Source organism: Pezoporus flaviventris, unplaced genomic scaffold, assembly GCF_033815535.1.
Source record: "Pezoporus flaviventris isolate CSIRO_AGI_PZ_B2104156 unplaced genomic scaffold, CSIRO_AGI_Pfla_v1 ptg000007l, whole genome shotgun sequence".
In the NCBI taxonomy this organism is placed as follows: Eukaryota; Metazoa; Chordata; class Aves; order Psittaciformes; family Psittacidae; genus Pezoporus; species Pezoporus flaviventris.
The window spans coordinates 73778293-73797715 of NW_026892555.1; the positions used below are offsets into that span (position 1 = coordinate 73778293).

The 19423-nt window shown below is 38.7% G+C and overlaps 1 protein-coding gene across 4 annotated transcripts in view; it reads right to left on the minus strand.

Annotated features, from left to right (window-relative positions):
* CTNND2 (catenin delta 2) overlaps nt 1-19423 on the minus strand; it is a 645610-nt gene that overhangs the window by 109418 nt on the left and 516769 nt on the right. For all 4 annotated transcript variants that reach the window (XM_061449215.1, XM_061449216.1, XM_061449218.1 and 1 more), the window contains one exon: nt 18076-18259. In XM_061449215.1, the coding sequence (XP_061305199.1) occupies nt 18076-18259 (184 nt within the window). The remainder of the gene's footprint in view (nt 1-18075; nt 18260-19423) is intronic.

Genomic DNA, 19423 nt, shown 5'->3' on the forward strand with positions numbered 1-19423 from the left:
GCGCTGTCTCAATGCCTGACTCTGCTGTATGTCACAGTAATTGTCCTGGAGACAGAGATTACATACTGTCAGAGATTTCATTTTTCCCTTTTCATTTTAACACATACCCTTGGAGTTATTTCATTTGTTCCTGTTAAACTAAACACCAAAATTCACACTTCCCATTGGGCATTCAGATGCTTATGAAACTCTTGCATGAATAGCAGGCTCTCTTCTCCCACTTCATCATTTGCTTTGCCATGGAATGTACTATTATGTTTGCCTTCAGATATTCTTTCCTCCCATCTGTAAATGTATACATGTAGCATGCTAGTCTGTTGCTTCATCCTGATTCTTCCTATAAATTGAACCAAATTACTTGTATGCAGTGAAAGAGGACAACCCCTCATAAGCATTCTGCCCCTTCCCTCCCAAACTGACTTCATAGGAGCTGTATCTGAGTAAAAGCTTCTGCAGAATCATCATGTTCTTTATTTCATGATCACTTTTGTGCATCTTATTTCCATCAGTCCTCACCTTAAAAAGAGGCTTTTTAAGAACTGTATGTTCTTTGGGCCAATGGGCAGAGTGTGTTTGTGTTCTAACAACCCACGACTGACCAACCACAAAAAAAAGAGTGGGATGAGAATTATACAAACTGAACACCCAAAGTTGAGAGCTGGTTTCAAGTACAAAGTTACAGATGCCCTGGCAACCTTCAGCCCCAGTCTCTTGAAATATCCTACACTAAGGGATTTCCACAGTTGTGGTAATTCTTTAGTCGACAGATAAGCATTCCCTGAGTGACAGACACTCATTAGACTTGCCTTTGTGCGACCTGCTTTTACAACACATCCAGTGTACAAACTTCACCTCTAACAGTGCTTTGACTGCATTGGTGTTATGCTTGGGAAGAGTTTAATCCTTAGTATGCTTTGTGTGCCAGTCAGAGACCAAATTAGCAAAAAGATAATTACAGCTTATAAAGGTGTCTGTTCTTTTATGAATAAACACTCATTCTAATTTTGTAATTATTATTTTACCATTCTCAGGTAATTGTCAGTTACTCAACAACATCACTTCCTCTGCTACAGTGCAAATACAATTTCCAGAATTGCAGTAGAATTTCTTATACGAGGTATAAAGACTGCAAATTATTTAATACAACTTTAGAAAGCTCAGTGCTTATTCCCTAGCTCAGACATTATTTCCATTGGCAAATCTTACTGAAATAAGCATGTTAATACCTAATAGTAGGGGATTTTTGTTTTCCTTCCTGAACAGGTGGCTCTGGTAAAATGGCACTCCATCAGGATGGTAACTGGATGAATCAAGTATCACAATGTTCCAGTTCTTTGTGCTTGAGTTATCTTCCTGCCCAGACTGGGAGGGATATCAAAGGCTCATGTGATCATAACTGACAAATTACCTGTCTGTTTTGCTCAAGATGATTAACTTACAGACACTGCACTGAAAAAGGCAGAATTACCACGCAATTTATTAATTAAAGTCATTCTTACCACTTCTGTGTTATTTGATTTACTTCATTTTTTAAACACCTACCTACTCACCTACCAGCTTTACATACCAGTGCCCATGGCCCAGGACCATGCACTGATGTGAAGGACCCCTCTGCCGCTAAGCCTGAAGCCCTGACCCTGTCCCAGCAATGCTGCAGAGTGCTGGTCCCCAGCCCTGTTTCTGGCTTGTTTGGATTTCCTGCCTCAGCCTTGGACATGGTTTGATCCACTGCTGCTGCCTGATGCACCCTGAAGTGCCAACAGGACCCCAATTGCATTTCCCCAACTCTGCTCCTCTGTCTGAGCCCACTGGTGAGGGCATTGAAGGTCCATATTGCATCCACCCTCACCTCTTGGCTCGGAGACTGTAGGGAGCAGCCCCTGCTCCTGCTGCTCCCTGACACAATTCATTAGGCAGCTGATTCTCAATTTTGCTTTTCTGGATGTGACACTCCTCTTTCCACTCCTAAAGCCCCTGAAGACTGAGCATCACTTTTGGTTAAAGGTCTATTATTCTGAATGCCCTAAGACCTGCATACTTAACTGGACTAGGCTGATGTCATAAGCCTCCACAAGTGTGAAGTATATAGTCTCCATCCAAGAGACCCTGCATCTCAGCTCCTCAATAAACCAAAAGCCATAAGTATGTCATATTTAAATTACAGTATTTTATTTATGAATAGACTGGAAGGTCACAACAGCCCTGTACTTTCTTCTCCATCCTGTAGCTTTTGTTCTATGGGATGTTATGCTGCTGAGGGCCCTATACCCTCCCCCATCATGTGGGGTACAGATACTGGGGGACCCTCAGCAGAGGCTCAGCCACTCTTCCCTAGCTGCCAGGATCAGATGATGACTTCAGTTTTCCTAGGTACAAGCACCAGTCCCTGCATCCTTGGAAGTGTCCTTCTGGGAGCAAACTTCTTAGCTGTATGAAACCACACCAGTGCTTAGATGAAGGAAAGAGCTGTACACCCACACTCCAGAAACCCTCTGGTACTGATGTGTGCCACTGAACAAACCAGGCATATGCAGGCACTGTATGGACTCTTCTGCTGCAGGTAGCTTACAGAAAAGTTATTTGAATTTCATATGCAATTATTTATCCTGTACCAACTTCCTCTAGCAACCCATGATCTACCCTGAGAAACTACTATTCTGCAGTTCTTAGCTTTCAGTTTGCCCACTGTGTAGACAAGTCTAAAGCAAAACTCTTGCCTACAACACCCAAATTGTAACCCTTACTCAGTATCAATTTAACCTTTAAGCCTACTTCTCACCAATCATATCTGCACTCTTGACTGATCATTTTACCTAAATTGTTGCCCTCAGCATCAAAGTATTCAGACATTCAACACCACTGTCATGAATGTCACCACCTCTCTGAGAATCTCCATGGAAAACAGCACCCTGGCAGAGAAAGCACAAACCTCAGTGTTTACCCACACCTTTTGTGGCTGTGCTGGGCTGCTCCAATTACTGCCTCTGCCAGTCAGTGGTACTGCTGGGATGGCTGCAGCCAAAGCCAGTTGAACGCATGTAGCTGAACGCTGGAGTTTCAATCCACACAGTGAAATCTTTTCTCAGAACATGGCTAATCAGACTGACCTGCTAACATTTATAATTTAGATAGCAAAATCTCATAAACCTGCCTTTGCTATTTGCTCTACCCTCTTACAGTAATCACTTCAGTATGCTGCCGGCCCCCTTTCCCTGAATTTCCCCAAATAAAAGTGCTTTAGGCCACTCAGGTCCTCTATTTACAGAGTCAAAACCCAAACTCCACTTGAAGAGTGGCACTACAACCTGCCCCAGAAGATTCAGGCAGCCTGTCATACTGTAAACTTGCTTTAGAAATCCACCCTGACGAAGCCTGACAGCCAAAAAATATTGCAGTGCCAGAGAAGCTGATTGCTACTATTAATACCCAGAAAGAACAGCAGTAACGAGCACAAACTCTGAAACTACTTCAACGATCAAGTGCAGCCATCTTTAGCCCAATGATGAAGTAATTCTGAAATAAACATAAAGGACTTTTGGAAATATCTCAGTAAAAAAGTTCAGAGAACTCCAGAAAAATATGGAGGTATCAATGACATTGAAAAATAACACCTAAATGTTCCCGAGTTATATTAGTTACTGAATTAATTTTCATTAATTAATGAAAAATCCACTGGGTTTCCCTTATCTCCATTCCTTCAAAAAACGTAATATTAATATTTTGCATAGAATTGATTTAATTGATTTTAGAGACTTGCAAATGGCACTTTAGACACTGAGCAATGGTCAATACTTTTCTCTGACTATAATTTCATCTTCATGTAAAAAACTAAACAGCAGCTTGTAACTGCAATTCTGAGATTGTCTATTTAAGTAAACATCTTATTACATACATTCAATGTCATAACTACGTATTTCAATTTAAAATCCCATCAAAACACCAGTTACTAATTCACAAAACTTTATTTATTTCATAAACTGTTCTATGACTTAAAGTTAGCCCTAACGGAAATTAAAAGAAAACAAATGAATACTTATTAACCTACACCACGATAACTGAAAAAAGATGTTTCAAATGGAAATCTTTCTCTAGCTGCTTGGCTGACATTTGAAAGTAATCATACTTGAAACTGCTAATCAGTTCATCATTATGGATTATAAAGAAATTCAAGCACTAAAAACTTCAGTAATACCCAAAGTGAGTTGGCCTCTGCAACTGCAATTCAAGCGCTTTTACAGAATGATCACGGTACGTTATCTCCACTGTCACTTTTCACCTCCACAGGACTCACGTCACACCTACTGCACAGGACGGACTTACGTGATGTAAATCAGAGTTATGCTGTAGAAGGGGTTGGTTTCTGTCAGCCTGCTCACCTCTGTCCACTAGTACTCCAATACCAGGTTTTCTTGCAGTAGTACCCTTGGGTAAATCTCATCCAATTTCACAGGTCTGACTAGATGTGTTTTCTCCAATTAGTCCTTAACCTCTTCCTTGCCAGTTGCTGGCTTCACCTTTTCTACCTTGTGCTGAAATGCACAGTAGTCTAGGAGCAATATCTGCCTGATAAGACTGAGGCATGAAAGGTGATGACCTCTTCAGTCTTTTCCCTTGTGTCCGTCACTATTTTGGCTCTCCATGCATCAACTGACTCACATTCCCCTCAACGTCTTTCGTTTTCATAATACATATGCCTGTAAAATCCCCTGCCGCGATCTTTTATGGAGTTTGCTCCATCTGGGCTTTGACCTTCCTCATTTCACCCCCCATTGCACAGCCAAACCTTTTCATACTCCTTTACTGTTCCCCTTTGCACTCCTGGGTCTCTTCCTGTGCTTCAGGAAGCTTTGTGTTCACCCAAGCGAGCCTTCTGCCATAATTTGCAGTCTTCCCGCACAACAGGGTGGTTTGTTCCCAAGTTTTGAGCAAATACTTATTTATTTACGTTTGGTGAGCACCCTTTTCCTGTGAAGCAGCTCCACAGCTGATTCAAGATCCATTGAATTCGTGACTGCCAGTGGTGATGCTGTATGAAGGAATGATCAAAGCATAGGCAGTTATGGATAACAACCAAGTTAAAATGGAAATTACGCCAATACAGTTTAGATTATCAATCTAAACATATAGTCCAGGCCCACAGGAGGCTTATACCAAATGCAATAGCCTGCACTTCTGGCTGAACATACTGATGTGAAGCTGCTGCAGGTATATCTACCCAATAAGGCCAGTTAGCCTTCAAGTTCTACTGCCAACATCAGTCCTGTTTCCTACCTGGGTATCAAGGGTTGACAACAGTAGTATTGCTGAGTGAGAGAGCAGCAGGAATTGTACTGAGGCCACTAAATTCGTTTCACATGAACTATGAAAAGAGCAGAGCAAAATCCACACTGGCATCTGCTGGAAACTGTTTTGTTTCTCACTGCTCAGATTTTGAGCATGAACAAGTATTTATTATTGGTAAGACAGGTTAATAATTTATTTTTTAATGACCATATGAGCTTTACAAAATAAAAAGCACAGGACAGAACTTCAACAGGGAGGAGTAAATGCGAAATTAATAAGCAGGAAAGGAATGAATAAGCTTAGATGCGTGCCAAGAATCACATTCCTAAAAGCGCTGTATGTCTGCACCAAGGAAAAACTCCAGCTATTCAGATGTCATTGAAACACGATCAGTCTCCTTGACAGAAGGAAAGAAAGAAAGAAATGGTACTATTTGTATTACTGGAAACCAAGAAGAAAACTGGTGGATAATTTCAGTATTACCTTCAATAATATATTCCTGTACTTGACTTAAGAGTGGGAGCCACTAGGTTAGCTTGGATTATGAGAAATGGAAGTCAATTTCTTACACTGTGTGTACAGCCATCTTTAAAGTTTTTGATAGATGAAAGCCAGTACATGACAGTTATCAAAGTATTAAATATATTCCGTTTCCTACATATTTGATTTTACCTATAATGTCTGATACTGCAAGAAAAGTTTGCAACAGCATCCCCCACACTCCCTGTGTACTACCTAGAAATGTGTATTTACTTTGCTAAAGCATGGTCAATAAAGTTCTCACATACTTGTAGGAGAGGAAACAAAAACCGTATGTAGGGATTATGATGCTTTCACTTTGTAAACATTAAATCTTCAGAGTTTACAGCCTAAAGATGATTTACAATAATGATCTACCCAAGCCCTTGAAGAATGGCTATGTAACACATCCACTAGCAATAAAACATAATGATAGGGCTCATGCTATGAAAAACTAACATTTGCTTACATAAATTACCCCCCATTTAGTAATTACACTGTATGTCTGCAATAAGGTCAAGCAAAATGCAACCCTGGCAGAAGCAATACTGCACGCATTATAGTCTAGACAGAGATATGTCAGAGAATTATGGGGGATAATTAATCAGTTAATGCTTTCCATGTGTTTCATGATATGTGGAGCTGCAATTCTAGAATAAAATTTTTGTGCTAATGCAGTCACTTTCTGCCTTCTTAAAAGAAATAATACCACCAACTGCCGCTATTCAGGCCAGACAGTCCTGAAAAAAGAAAGTATATAGCTATACAAACACATTCAAACCCCCAAACAGATGCACACACATCTTTCTTTCTGGTTTATTAGCAAGTAATGATATCTTTTCATTATAGATAACACTAATGTCAAAGTATTTAAAGTACCTATACTTTTGGAGGTGCAAATGGTGAAACAAACTCAGCATTTACAGGTCACCTGCGTATACACAAATGTGACATACAGCAGTAGTGTAACTCCAAACAGGCAGTACTCCATTCAGGTGTCTACTTAAGCAAGCCACTTAAGTCATAAATCAAAGGAAGGTGACTGATTTTCCTGAACTCCTCCAAGGTGGACATGCTGCGTACTTAACAATGTGTACCTCAGTGTTTTTTTGATTAAAGCTCGAATAAAAAACCTCTTCAGTCAAGAAAAAAAACAAACAACTGAAACCAAAACAAAACCCCACAACTCAATGAAATAAAAAACCCAACAAAATTTCTAGGAAATATGGAATTAACTTAGTGTCCAAAAACTACATTAATTCACTTTTCTACAATCTAATTGAAGGCAAAACCAAAAATTAGCTGTCCTCTCAGAAGTAAAGCCAAAACAAAACTAGAAAAGCAAACAGGCTGTTCCTGTAAAACACATTTGAAATTCCCACATTGTTCCTGTAAATCATGTGAAATTTCAGTTCAGGAAAAATGCATCATTCATGTGAATTTCCTTCTCTCCCATTTCAGCGCTTGTGATCCCAGTAACAGCCATGCTCCAGCTGATTTTGCTGGTGGATCCTGTGCCTGTGTGTGGAAAGGTGACACAATTGTGCCAAGGATCAGGCTAAAGAGCGTTAGACAAGATGATACGTATTTTCAAGACAGATGATGTGTAGCATACAAGACATCACCCTAGTGCAACCAGACAGTGAGCACAAGCAGCCAACTGTAACATATAACTGCCAAAAGTACAAACGATAGCACCCATTTTCTCACATTTACATAGATTAGAGGACACTCCTTCTTAATGTGAAGTTAGGCAACAAGAAACAAAAATGTCCTCAACACATATTAATTATCTACAATGAATCCAGGAATTCTTTTCTGGGAAATAAAATTTTCTATTTTATTATGTACTTTCATTTCATAATGGGTTTAAAAAAAATGCCACCCCTACTTTTATATGCACAATTATATATTATATTGTGTGCTTTCGTGACTATGTCTTTTGAAAAACTTTCCAAGTCTTGTACTTCTGCACACAGTAAATCACATATAAAGATGGATGAATGACAGCAGGGCAAGAGGAGGAAATATTTAACAATGCTACTGTCCTTCAAGAGAAAACACTGAAGCTGTAACCAACTAACTATAATAAATGAGTACCTGACAACAAGAAATGAACTGTGAAAGTAAAAAAGCTACACTAGGACAAATATTTCAAGAGTGCTTTATCATGGAAATCCGTGTGAAATCTTAGCTAAAAATGCTATCAGGCAGATGTTAAATGTTTTCATACACCACATGCAGAAGCAGTTAAAATACATGAATAATATTATTTTTTTTTTAAATTGTTCTTTGTTTCCAAAGGAAACTTTCTTACAAATAATAAAGAACTTGTAAATAGAATATGAAGCTAATTAGGGAAGAAAGTAGGGGAAAAAACCTAAACCCCACAACCCTCTAATATCATTAACTCATTTTTAAACAGGGATGTCTTCCTTCCTGCTAGCTGTGACATGAGACAGAAACTTGGCACAGACTTTGCTGGCAGAAGACAGGAAAATCTTTTCGTCCTACTCTGTGTCTGCAGGGCTGTGTGTGCATCAGTGAGCTACAGCTGGAAATTAGTATCACCTTGCACCTTGCTCTAGCTTTGAACCATCTTACTCCAGTTGTGTGTTAGTTTGTATAATGTCCAGAGAAACATTCAAATTGGATAAAAATGATGAAACTGAATTAGTGACAGGCATCACATCCTTTTTACTTCAGTCTTTATGAAAAGTCTCCATTTACCCCCAAATTAACTATCCCCTTTGCTAATCCTCTCAGAAAGGGGGAAATCCATTTGATTGCGAGTAATGGACTTCCATCTTTCTTTCTCCAAGTGTTCTTACTACACTGTTTTCTCTGCTTCAGGAAAAATCTTACAAAGTGCTAACAATCCTCCATGGAGATGTGTAATGGTAATAAGAACACAAGTTCAACACTCACAGGGCAAAGTTTCACCAAACATGACATCTAGAAATGATCTGCTGATTTTCAGGCTTCAGCTCAGACATCATGAGTGGAATGTAAACTAAGCAGACTTGGTAGTCTGCAGCCTAGTTCATCACGCTCCCCTGAAAGTCCTATTTTTTTTATTTACTTACTTCATCAGTAGGCTTCCTGAGAAAATACTTCCAAAATGGATAAAAATAATGAAGTTTGGTAAGTGTGGTTAGTGGGGACTGCAGTTCTTAGGGCTTCAGTGCTAAGGATATTAGCAGAGAGCGTTTCTTTGATGGAATGGCATAAAAGCCTTCTCACAGGAAAAGACTTGAGCACTGGCTCAACTTGAGCTGCTGGCATTACTCTCTTGCACTTGAAGTGAGACAGCTCATATGCCCAAACCATTCTGAAAGGGGGTGATAAAATGTTTACTCTGTGAAGCTGGCTGGCTTATCCAGAAGGATGAAGCTAGCTCAGTGTACTTCAAACAGGTATCTCTACTGGAATTCCTCTGACTGCATGAAAAGACCAAATGATTTCACTCCTATGGGAAGTTTCTTCAGATCTGAAGCAGTCCACTGTAAGATAAGGGTGAAAGCTGCAGAAGTATGCCCTGCCTTTCCTTCACTATGTAGAGCTGTGTGTTTTCACATGTACCTTTTTCACACTGCCTAGTGATATAAACAGTTTTAAGAGGAAAAAAGCTAGTCAATGTACAAATCAAACTATGAGCACCAAAGATCCTGAACCTCAGCAAGTATTGCTTCATTATCTGTGGGGGAACTGAGTAGATATAGAAACTCTGGATGATTGTATTTATCATCGTCTTTGGGTAAATAAAACATCATCCTCTATTATCAATCACCATGACCATGACTACAGAATTGTCAAAATCAGATTTTCTCTCATGCTGAGATAAACAGTATTTTCTGTAGAGTCAGACTGACTACACCAGTTTTTCAAAGCACCCATTTGAAAAGGACTATCTAATATTTTGGATCGTCAGCAAAGCAACAACAGAGGTACACTCTGGTTCCCGCTGGCACCTGGGCCCTTGCGATTCTTTCCAACAGATCCAGACAGCTGAGACAGAACTGGCTCCATCTCTCCAGTTTCCCATGCAGTGACTGCATGGACGTGCTGACACATTCTAAAATACACGTGGCGCCACACAGGCTTGGAGACTCTTCCCAAAAAGAAAATAGTGAGGCCACTGTCATACAGCTCTGCAGCTGGCCAGCGAGAAGGAGGCCAGTTGTAGTCAGCTGGGCTTGGAGTCAGCTCAAATCAAGTCAGCTGGCCACCAAGATTCAGATCATACTTTATTACAGGGTCTACCAAGCTAACACTCACTACTGAATAAAGGAAAACTGTTCTGAAATGAAAAAAAAAAACAACAAACCATAGAATCTAAACCCTTTCACAAAACAACTTCACTTTCTTCAGAGCATTACACATCCACAAGGCTTAAACCTCTGTCAGAAGTAAATATAAATTAACACTACCTGACCGTGCAAATACGAGAGGACATTTAGTTTTTACATTAGGCACAAGTTAACAGCAGGCATTCAACCTGAAAGGAATTAAACCCTCCGAACGCTGAGAAAATAGTAATTTAAAACATACTTGAGATAGTCAACACATCCCTAATCCATGGTACACCATGAGCCATTCAGCCTAAGAGGCAACAGTTGATAGTTTTATCATCACTGCTGAGCCTAATAATATCCTAAGATGAAAGCAAAGGTACCGTGGCACTTTGGTTCTTTTTATATGTGCACGTATAATTTCCAGCAACAATAAATTAGTAAATTACAGGAAGAACACACGCCTGTCACAGTAACAAGTATTTCTGTTTAAGAGAATAGGAACTAAACTTCAGCTAGGTCCTAAATTATAGGACTCTGACATATAGGTCAAATAGTTCTAATTTTTATCCAAACGTGAAGCCCCACTGCAATATAAATGAGCTTCCTTGTTTGCCCAGGGATTACTTAAATAGTATTTTGAAGATGGATGCCCATACATCACTTTCTAGCTATAGCATTAGCAAAATCAATACACTGGGAGCTCCTCCTGCATTGGAAGGCAGACTTAGGAAAAGCAGCCCAGCCTCTCTTATCAGATAAAATGATGGAGGAAGGAGGTATGCCTTAAGTACAGGAGAGTAAAAAGTGTCTGGAATTATTCTGTACTAGCTTTCAGACCAAAGGAGAATACAAAAAGCATTCCACAACATGAGTTTAAAAACAAAATTTCTGGTTGAGATTTTGATCAACTTAAGCCCAGAATGAACTTCCAGAGCAATGTGGCATTTGTAGTATCAATCTGATAGGCTGAAGTAATGCTTTTACCAGAAATGCTGAAAGAGCATTAAACTTCAGAGTGCTATTTGAATACCACTGCTATAATTAATTCAGTATGACCTTGCATAAACCTTCTAGATTTGTTCATGAATATGCAAAGTGGAAGTAACTGCATTGTGAAGAAAAAGTGGGGTGCTTAAGTATCTGACACAGCTACACATTTAATTCTGCTGCTACTTTTCCCTTGAGTATCTTCTGAATAAAAATATTACTGCAGCAATCAGAGGACACTGATATATTCATACTAAAAGTTTCCTCTCCCCCGTAAACCATAACATTAGATTTTTATTTCAGCTACGTTTCTGAATGATCACAGCATTCAGTAAGGAACAATCCCTCTCATGTCTTTCAGAAATTCACCTCTGAAACTTTTTGCTTAACTGGGATGCAGTTATTGTGGCCTCTCAGATTGGTTTGTGACTCTTCTTCAGACCAGACCTGTCAGATTCTTGAAAGGTGAAATACATTTTCCACAGCAGACTGGCTTGTATTAATTTCCTATGATTTCTCCCATTTTGGTTTGCGGTTGGAAAACTCTGCATATGGTTGTGAACATTTACACATGAACTAGTGAAAGTTTTTGGCCTTGTTAAAAAATACATTTTGCATTTTTCATGCCCATGAAAGCAGCCTCTTTGAAAGTCCTGATTTGGGGTTTCTGAAATTTGACAAACTCATTATCAACTACATCAAACCTACAAATGGTTTTCAAAGCTGGTAAATCAGTGACAGTCTAGAAACACTAAAGCCTCTAAAAATCAGGCTCTTGTACAGAAACCTAGTCATTGATTAAAATGCCTGCCATTAAGTAAATGCAACAGGAGTTTACTCCTTTTTATAGTGTTTTAAAAGACAAGAAACAACAGTTCTGCTCATTTTCCCTCCTTTGAACTATGCTTCTATCTCTTACTCTTGGATGCATTATCAAATTTACTGCAGAGTTTTTCAAAATTCAATGTGTACAAGTAATACAGAACTTCTGAGCTAATGTATTTAAAAGTAAGCAATATGCCATTCAGCTTTAACCTGGAAGGACAAGATGTAGAATTTGTGATCAAGATACCTTCAGTTATATTAAACTGGCAATTATCTGGTAGTCATTTGTACATAGAGTGAGTATCAGGAATCCTCAGTTTCTTTAAAATGTTGCTGACATTTGCCCCTCAGCTCCTCAACAGCTTGCTGCTGCTGAGACCCAGGAGCGTAAATGATACATTTGAATAATAATATTAGTTAAAATGGATTAAACTTCACAAAATCAGACATTAAGGCTGAGCTTTTCCTTAGCTTCTTGTCAAGTCTATCCTCAGCACTTACTGCCAACTCCAGGTCACAGAGGAATTATCAAACTGAGGAGAGCTCTCAGGAGTGTGTGTTTCACAACATACCAGTACAGTCAATATAACCCTGGACACCACAGGGGTTATACAACACCCTAGCTGTGGCCAAATGAGGTTCAGCCCACGGTGTGCAACTCCATAGATTACATAAATCATAACCTGTGTTTCACCCCAATACACTCATAGAATATAGCTAGATAATTGTCATCAAATCTGCTGATCTGATGGTCCTCAGATGTTGATTTGATTACACCAGCTTCGTAATTTTTATAGCTCAAAATATATTAAAAAGACAAGATCAGCAGCGATTACCCTTTTCTCCAATATTAGACTGGCTTTGAAGAGGGTAAGAGGAGGAAAAATTGTGGGTTTGGATTTGGACAGCTTCCTCTCTACAAGCAGATAACCCTGCCTCCGTATCTTTCTAGGTAGCTGTCTCTCTCTCATGTCACTTGCTTGCTGTAGGTGCTTGTAGTAGAAGTCCCTCCCTTGAATAGGCTGCCAGTAGAAATACACAATAGGAGTTTTGTCCTAATTTTGAATTCTAACTGGCTTCTTGATGGAGTGTGGACTTTCTGCTACCTGATGCACAAGATTGCAAGGTCAGCCTGAGAAGAGCTCCTGAGCTCTAGGAAAAGCAAGGGAAATACTGAGATCAGTTGTCAAGTCCAACAGCTTTATATCCACTACAGCATGGATAGGGACAGGCAAAATGTGACTTGTGTTGGCAGAAGAAGGATCATGTATCAGCAGCAAAGTTCTACTATAAAAAGCCAGCTCTTTTTATGCACAACTGAAGATATTTAGAGCCTTTACCAGTCAGTAAAGACAGAAACATATCACAGCTTCAGTAATCACTGCTTCTGTATCTGTATGCATATACACATAAACACATACATGCACATGCACACGTATCAGGTATCAGTTTAGCTTTGTAAGAAAGGTTACACATTTATGTAAGAATGTTTCTTCGTATATATGCATGTTTCTTTAGAAACTAACCAGATGATGAATAATACAGCCTGTGCTATTGATTTTATGCTGCTCCCACACCTTTTGTCAGTATGCAGCAGAATGTTTTGAATATAACAGATTATAGAAGTTCCTAAGAATAGGAATCGATAGATTTTGGATGCTTAGAAGAGAACTGGATGAGAAGTAAGACAGTGAGATAAATGAATTAGCTGTAAATGTCTGTGAAACAGATAATTTACCCACAAAACAGTTAAAATATCTGATATTCAGGCTTCAAAGTGAGCACAAAAAGTTTTAACAATTAATTTCTTCCCAAAATCTGATCTCTCCAGAGAATACTACTGGGTCAGTTACATTCAATTCGTATTTTAAAAGCTCTCTTCCCCTTTGCTTTTCTACTCTGAGAGCTTACTATATATTTTTCAGCTGAAAAATAATTCATGGTATTCTGTGAAAGGTTTGGCAAGTATGAACATATGAAGTATGGAAATTTGAAAGGTATGGGGCTGTATAAACGAAACCTATTTGAATTACTCTCCCATGCAATTTCTAATCAACTAATGAGGGGAGGTAAGTATTCTAACACAGCTTTGATTTTTACAATTGCTCCTGTACCTTTGGTGTATGATAAACATTTAAAAAAAAAACATGAAAAAAAAAGTCAGCATTTTATGAATTTGCACCCAAAACCAAATTAGAATCTTAAACCAGTAAATTCTTAAAATCCTTAGAAGTCCTCACATGAGATTCTATGAGCTTAAATTCATTTTAAATTTATAGCTGAAACACGGTTACAGACTTTACTTCAGGACAAAAACTCTCCAAAAGATTTTTGCCTGGGATTTTCCAGATATTCTTTGTACACAGACTTAGTTCTGTGATAAGTAAGCTGGAGCTTCAGGATAAGACAACATTATGCAATGTTGATTTTAAAATTTCATGTTCGGGATTGTAACACCCCCTCTCCCTTCCCCCAATAAATAACAGGGATTCAAAATTCAGTTTTCACCTGACTTTCCCTAATAAGTCTAAATGAATCAGAATGTGTCAAGCAAAGATGCAGTACTTCCCTAGCACAAGTAAAGCAGTCACAGCTGAAATACAAAAGGAAACAGAGAAGTTAGACTTTCACAGAACTTAATGAGGCAGGGTACTAGTACCATTACGGGGATTGGTGATTACTCAAACACATCTCACGCTGAGGTCTGGCAATTTATGAAAGATTAATTTTAAGATTAAATTTGTAATGATAGGTATAACACTCTATTTGGAGCTTTGAATTACCTAAACCATTTCACAGTACTCAAGTTATGTAAAATCAATTAGTACAATATTGTATTAAAGCTATTTCCTTCTTTCAGTTCACCAAAGTGCACAAAAAGCAGTTTGTAAATAATGTCTTTATGGAAGAAAAATAAAATATGAAAAGAAGGTTCGATGTTGCTGCTGTTTTTCACCTGGATTATTGCATGACTGGAATTGCAGACTTTTGGTTAGGACTGACAATGAATAAGCAGGTAAGAGTACTAAAAATTGTAGTTAATAAGCAACTCATTAACTGAAAAGACATAAGAAACTCTCATCAAGAAGCTGAGAAAAGGAAAGATCAGTAGAAAGAAGAATTCATATACTGTAGTGAAAAAACTTAAACCAAGGATCTGACTACTCCTATAGAATGGCTATTGCAAACCACTTACTAGCACTGCACATGGGATGGATTATATTACAGCACCTCTCATATATTATTTAAGGTTTTCAGCAGTGAACGCCTCAGAAAATCAAAAGCACAGAAGACTGAAAAAAAAAACCAAATCCTCCAGACATAATTGCTAGCATTAAACCTTATGCAATACAAACTGATGCCTCTAAAATCTATCAACATTACAGATTCAGAAACATTTGTGAACTATTCTGAACACCACCACTTTTCCTACGATACTGAGTATCATCACTGATAAGCCTGATGCTACTGAATTTTAACCAGTGCCCCTTCAAAAAAGAACTCTAGCAAAAGCAGAAAAAAAACCCTGCAGAGAACAACCAAACTGGAGTCTTAGAAGAAATTCTGCCATGGAAGATGGCAGTGGACTTTCCATTTCTAGATAAACACAGCACTATCTCAGCCAGCAACATTACATCTTCCTGATTTACATTACCTTCCTTGTCCAGTGAGATCTTGAAATGGGAATAGGAGGCTTGTAACTAGTCACAAGTGGAAAGTGTGAGAGCTGTTCGGTTTATTGGGGGTGGTGAGTGTTTAAGGAATGCTAGCTACAGTACTAGCATATGCTACTCCAATCATCTCCACAGAGCTTTCTGATCTCTTTTTTTTCTGGCATTCACAGTTTTCTTCAGCCTACCGTCCCAGTATCTTACATGCATTCAATGCAAAAATCCAGTTAGCAGCTCAGAGGTCAAATTACACTCTTCTCTCTTGACAAACTCCAAATTGACATTCTGTTCAGAGAGAGACAGATTTTCAACAGCAACCGGGGAAAGGTAAACAAGACTGCTTCCTCTGGTATGAAGAAAATATAAGTTCAACCCTCTCCAAATGTTCTGGCTCTATCAAAGAGCATCCACACAGACTAAGTGAGATGAAATTGTCTAAAGAAGACAGACAAAGGCCAAATAAGTACCTGAAGTTGCTAGAGAGGGCAGAAAGCTGTATCTGAGAAATCGGGAGGGGTTTTTATCAGAAAGATATTACAAAGCTGTAATATGTTTGGAGGGCCAACCTGCTCAGGACAGCCATTTGAGCTGCATACTTACAGCTACCCGGGAAGGAGTCAAGAGTTGTAATATGCAGAGTCTTTCGCAGGCAGATATGAGCTTATTTTGCATGAGCTGACTAGAAGCCATTGTGCTATGATAGCATACCATTGAGCACGTGCCGCAAAGCAGTGTGTATTAGATCAGGCAACATACCATTCTCATGTGTCCCCAAGTCCTCAGGCTGACACAGGGTGCAGGCTATAGTAACTCATATCAGTTTGCAAACGGGTGTACACATACACTCACAGAAAAAAAATACAAAAAGAATAAGAAAGATTTCAAGACCAATGTGCAACGAATCCATCAACTGTGAGGTAGGAAGAAGTGAGGTTTGCAGGATCAGGGATAGGTATGAGTCCCTGAGAAGAGGCTGGGAAAAATTAACATGAAGACAGAGCTTATGGTGTGGGCAGACCAACACCGGACATGCTCATTCAGCAAAAGGGCATCATTAAGCCCCGGATTTATAATGGACACTTTTTCACTTCTTTCAGAGGCAGCTCTTCAACTGACAAAGGTTAAACATTGGAAGAGTGAGACATGTAACATGGTACAGGTCTTTACAGAATGACTTGAGTCATTTTGAAAGAATTTTTTTTTAGCAACTTTTCTTCTAGAGATTTCAGCGCAAAGCAACACAATTATACTACCAAACTCTCTTCAAAATCAATTCAACTCTGTTACAAATATCTAGCTCTAGTCACATATACCAACAGCTGATATTCACATACACGTATCTGCATTTAAGCCCAATATAACAATATTTGCAAAATGGAAGTTATTACCTTCTATCTTTCATTCTCTTCCAATCACATACAAACCGTCAATAGTAACTATTACTTTTTCCCATAAACTTTTCACGTATTGCTTATGAAAGGGAGACATTTAATTTGATGAAACAGCACAAAGACAAAAAAGGTTCTTGCTATAGTTATGTAAAAAAAATTTCTATTTTACTTTGCCTCCTATCAATGTATGTTTTATTTAGCTCTTTGAAGGATATCTGGTTTGGATGCAGCATACAACATAGACTGTACTACTGATACATACTATTCACCTAATAATTTTCCTGTGATGTATGTAAAAATATTAACAGAATCTGTAATATACAAGGAGAAAAAAAAAATAAATGCTTAAAAGAACTTGCCTAATATGCTAAAATATTTCAACAAAATGATATTCAGAAATTGCTATGACTCAAGCCTTTGTAAGGTTTTGTCAGAACTGAAACTCTTCTTACTCATCCTATTTTCATTCTCACATCTACAGCAATTTTTAGGAATGCACAGATCATATTGCACGTATTTATGTAAGTGCACCTTGGTGTTGCATATACAGGTTTGATATACAAATATAAACATACTTGTTAAAGATCTATTTAAGTATTCTAGCTGCACAATGTTAAATTGGTTGGTCTCTTATTGAAATCCATTTCTCACCTTCACAGAGCAGAAAAAAATCTACTTTAAATATCTATCATAACTCCAGCAATGGCATCTGGAACCTGTAGGTCTTGTGAGCATCTTGCTTACTTTTTTGCACTGTAATAGTGTAATAGTGAGAACATACTGACTTCACTTAAGTAACTAAGGAAATGAGGTACATCTGCAAGATGAAAAACACCATTATATGCAAGCTCAGATGAGAAGACTGGTCAAAACTGCTAAAGAAAGAAAAACAGAAAACTCACAGCAACTCTTCTAGATTGTCTTCTAAATAGCTTGAAGCCTGTTTTCTAATTAATTTCCAACTTTAAATTTACAGCACTGAAAGTCATTGTCTCTGCTGACGCATAAACCAATTATTTACTATACAGATGCCTAAGAATGAGAAATGCCAATTCAAGCCAAAGTGAGATGACTAAGGCAAAGCAAATGTTTTGCAGTACTCACCTTAGGCACCCAGTGGCATTGCGCAGCACCTGTGATGAATGGAGTTGTATTTTATGATCATCCTGGAGCGGAGAGTTTTCCCATCCAGAGTGGGGAATGATCACTGCATTGGTCAACACTGCAAGGGCATCCTGGATGATTGGCATTTTCAGTGCATCACAGGAGGATAGATTCCAGAGAACTCCTACAAAAAACCCCAAATAACTAATAATTAATATTTCTGCAAAATAAAAATTGAGTACTTTTCATTAAAAAAATACCAGCAAAACATTTTACGACATGGGTGTGCTTACTAAAGCTGTTCCTGTCAAGAAAAAATGCCCTTACAATTTAGATGGGGCTGAATGACACCCTCACAGTTTTGCAGTGCAAATACGACTTTGAATACACACGTAATCAAAGCAATACTGGAAATTTTTGAGAACTAAACCTAAAAAATTAGCAGCTGGTTATGATCTCGGCCTGTTTAGGCTGTGAACCACACGTGGAACGAAGGACTGTTACATACTTTTTTTTAGGGCTTGGACTTCAGATTTCTGTCTTCTAAATGAAAATAATAAAAACCAATAGTAGAAAATAGGTCCTGATTTATGCTGTCACGTTGATAGATATGCAATTAGAGAACAAAACCACAACCCTGTGATCTTCACTGTAATGAAAGTAACTGTCTAGGGTAGTTGGTACTACAAGCAAAAAGACTTCCTCCACAACCTGATACGGTAGCATGGTATTATCTCAGCCTTCAACAAGTCGTTTTTTATTTTGCAAATGTTTTACTACTCAAAGTTACAGAATACTACTAGTTTTGCACAGAAACAACCAGCTTAATTGTGCAACTCACAAGAAGATTTACTGGAATTAAAACCAAAACCCTTCTGTTAAAATTCATCATGTGCTAAAGAAAAGGAAGAGCAAACAAAAGCCAAAGCTTTCTGAGCACTGCCACAAGGATCAGGGCCACTGCCAATGTGCCACACAGAAAGCAGGCGAGACATTGTTAGGGGCAAAAGAGACCCTGCTTTTCATTCCCTTTTGCATATTTGTGTATTTGCTGGAAAAGTACATTTGATTTCTGTGCTGTGCCAAAACCCTACTGCTGCTGGGCAGCAGTGCTGCCCTAGTGCTGCTCCTAGTGTTGGGGGAAGGCCGAGGACAGCACACTGTTCTGGAGAAGCAGTGGCCTTTATTCTAGGCGAATGTCCTCCCAAGAGTAGCTGGAAGAGCAAGCCTACCTCTTCCTCCGCTCCCTTTGCCAACATATGTCCTCTCCTCTAGAGTCCAACTTTGCTCCTTGCTGCTTTTCATCCTGTACTGACAGTAGCCTGGGCACACACTAACCCTGAGTGGC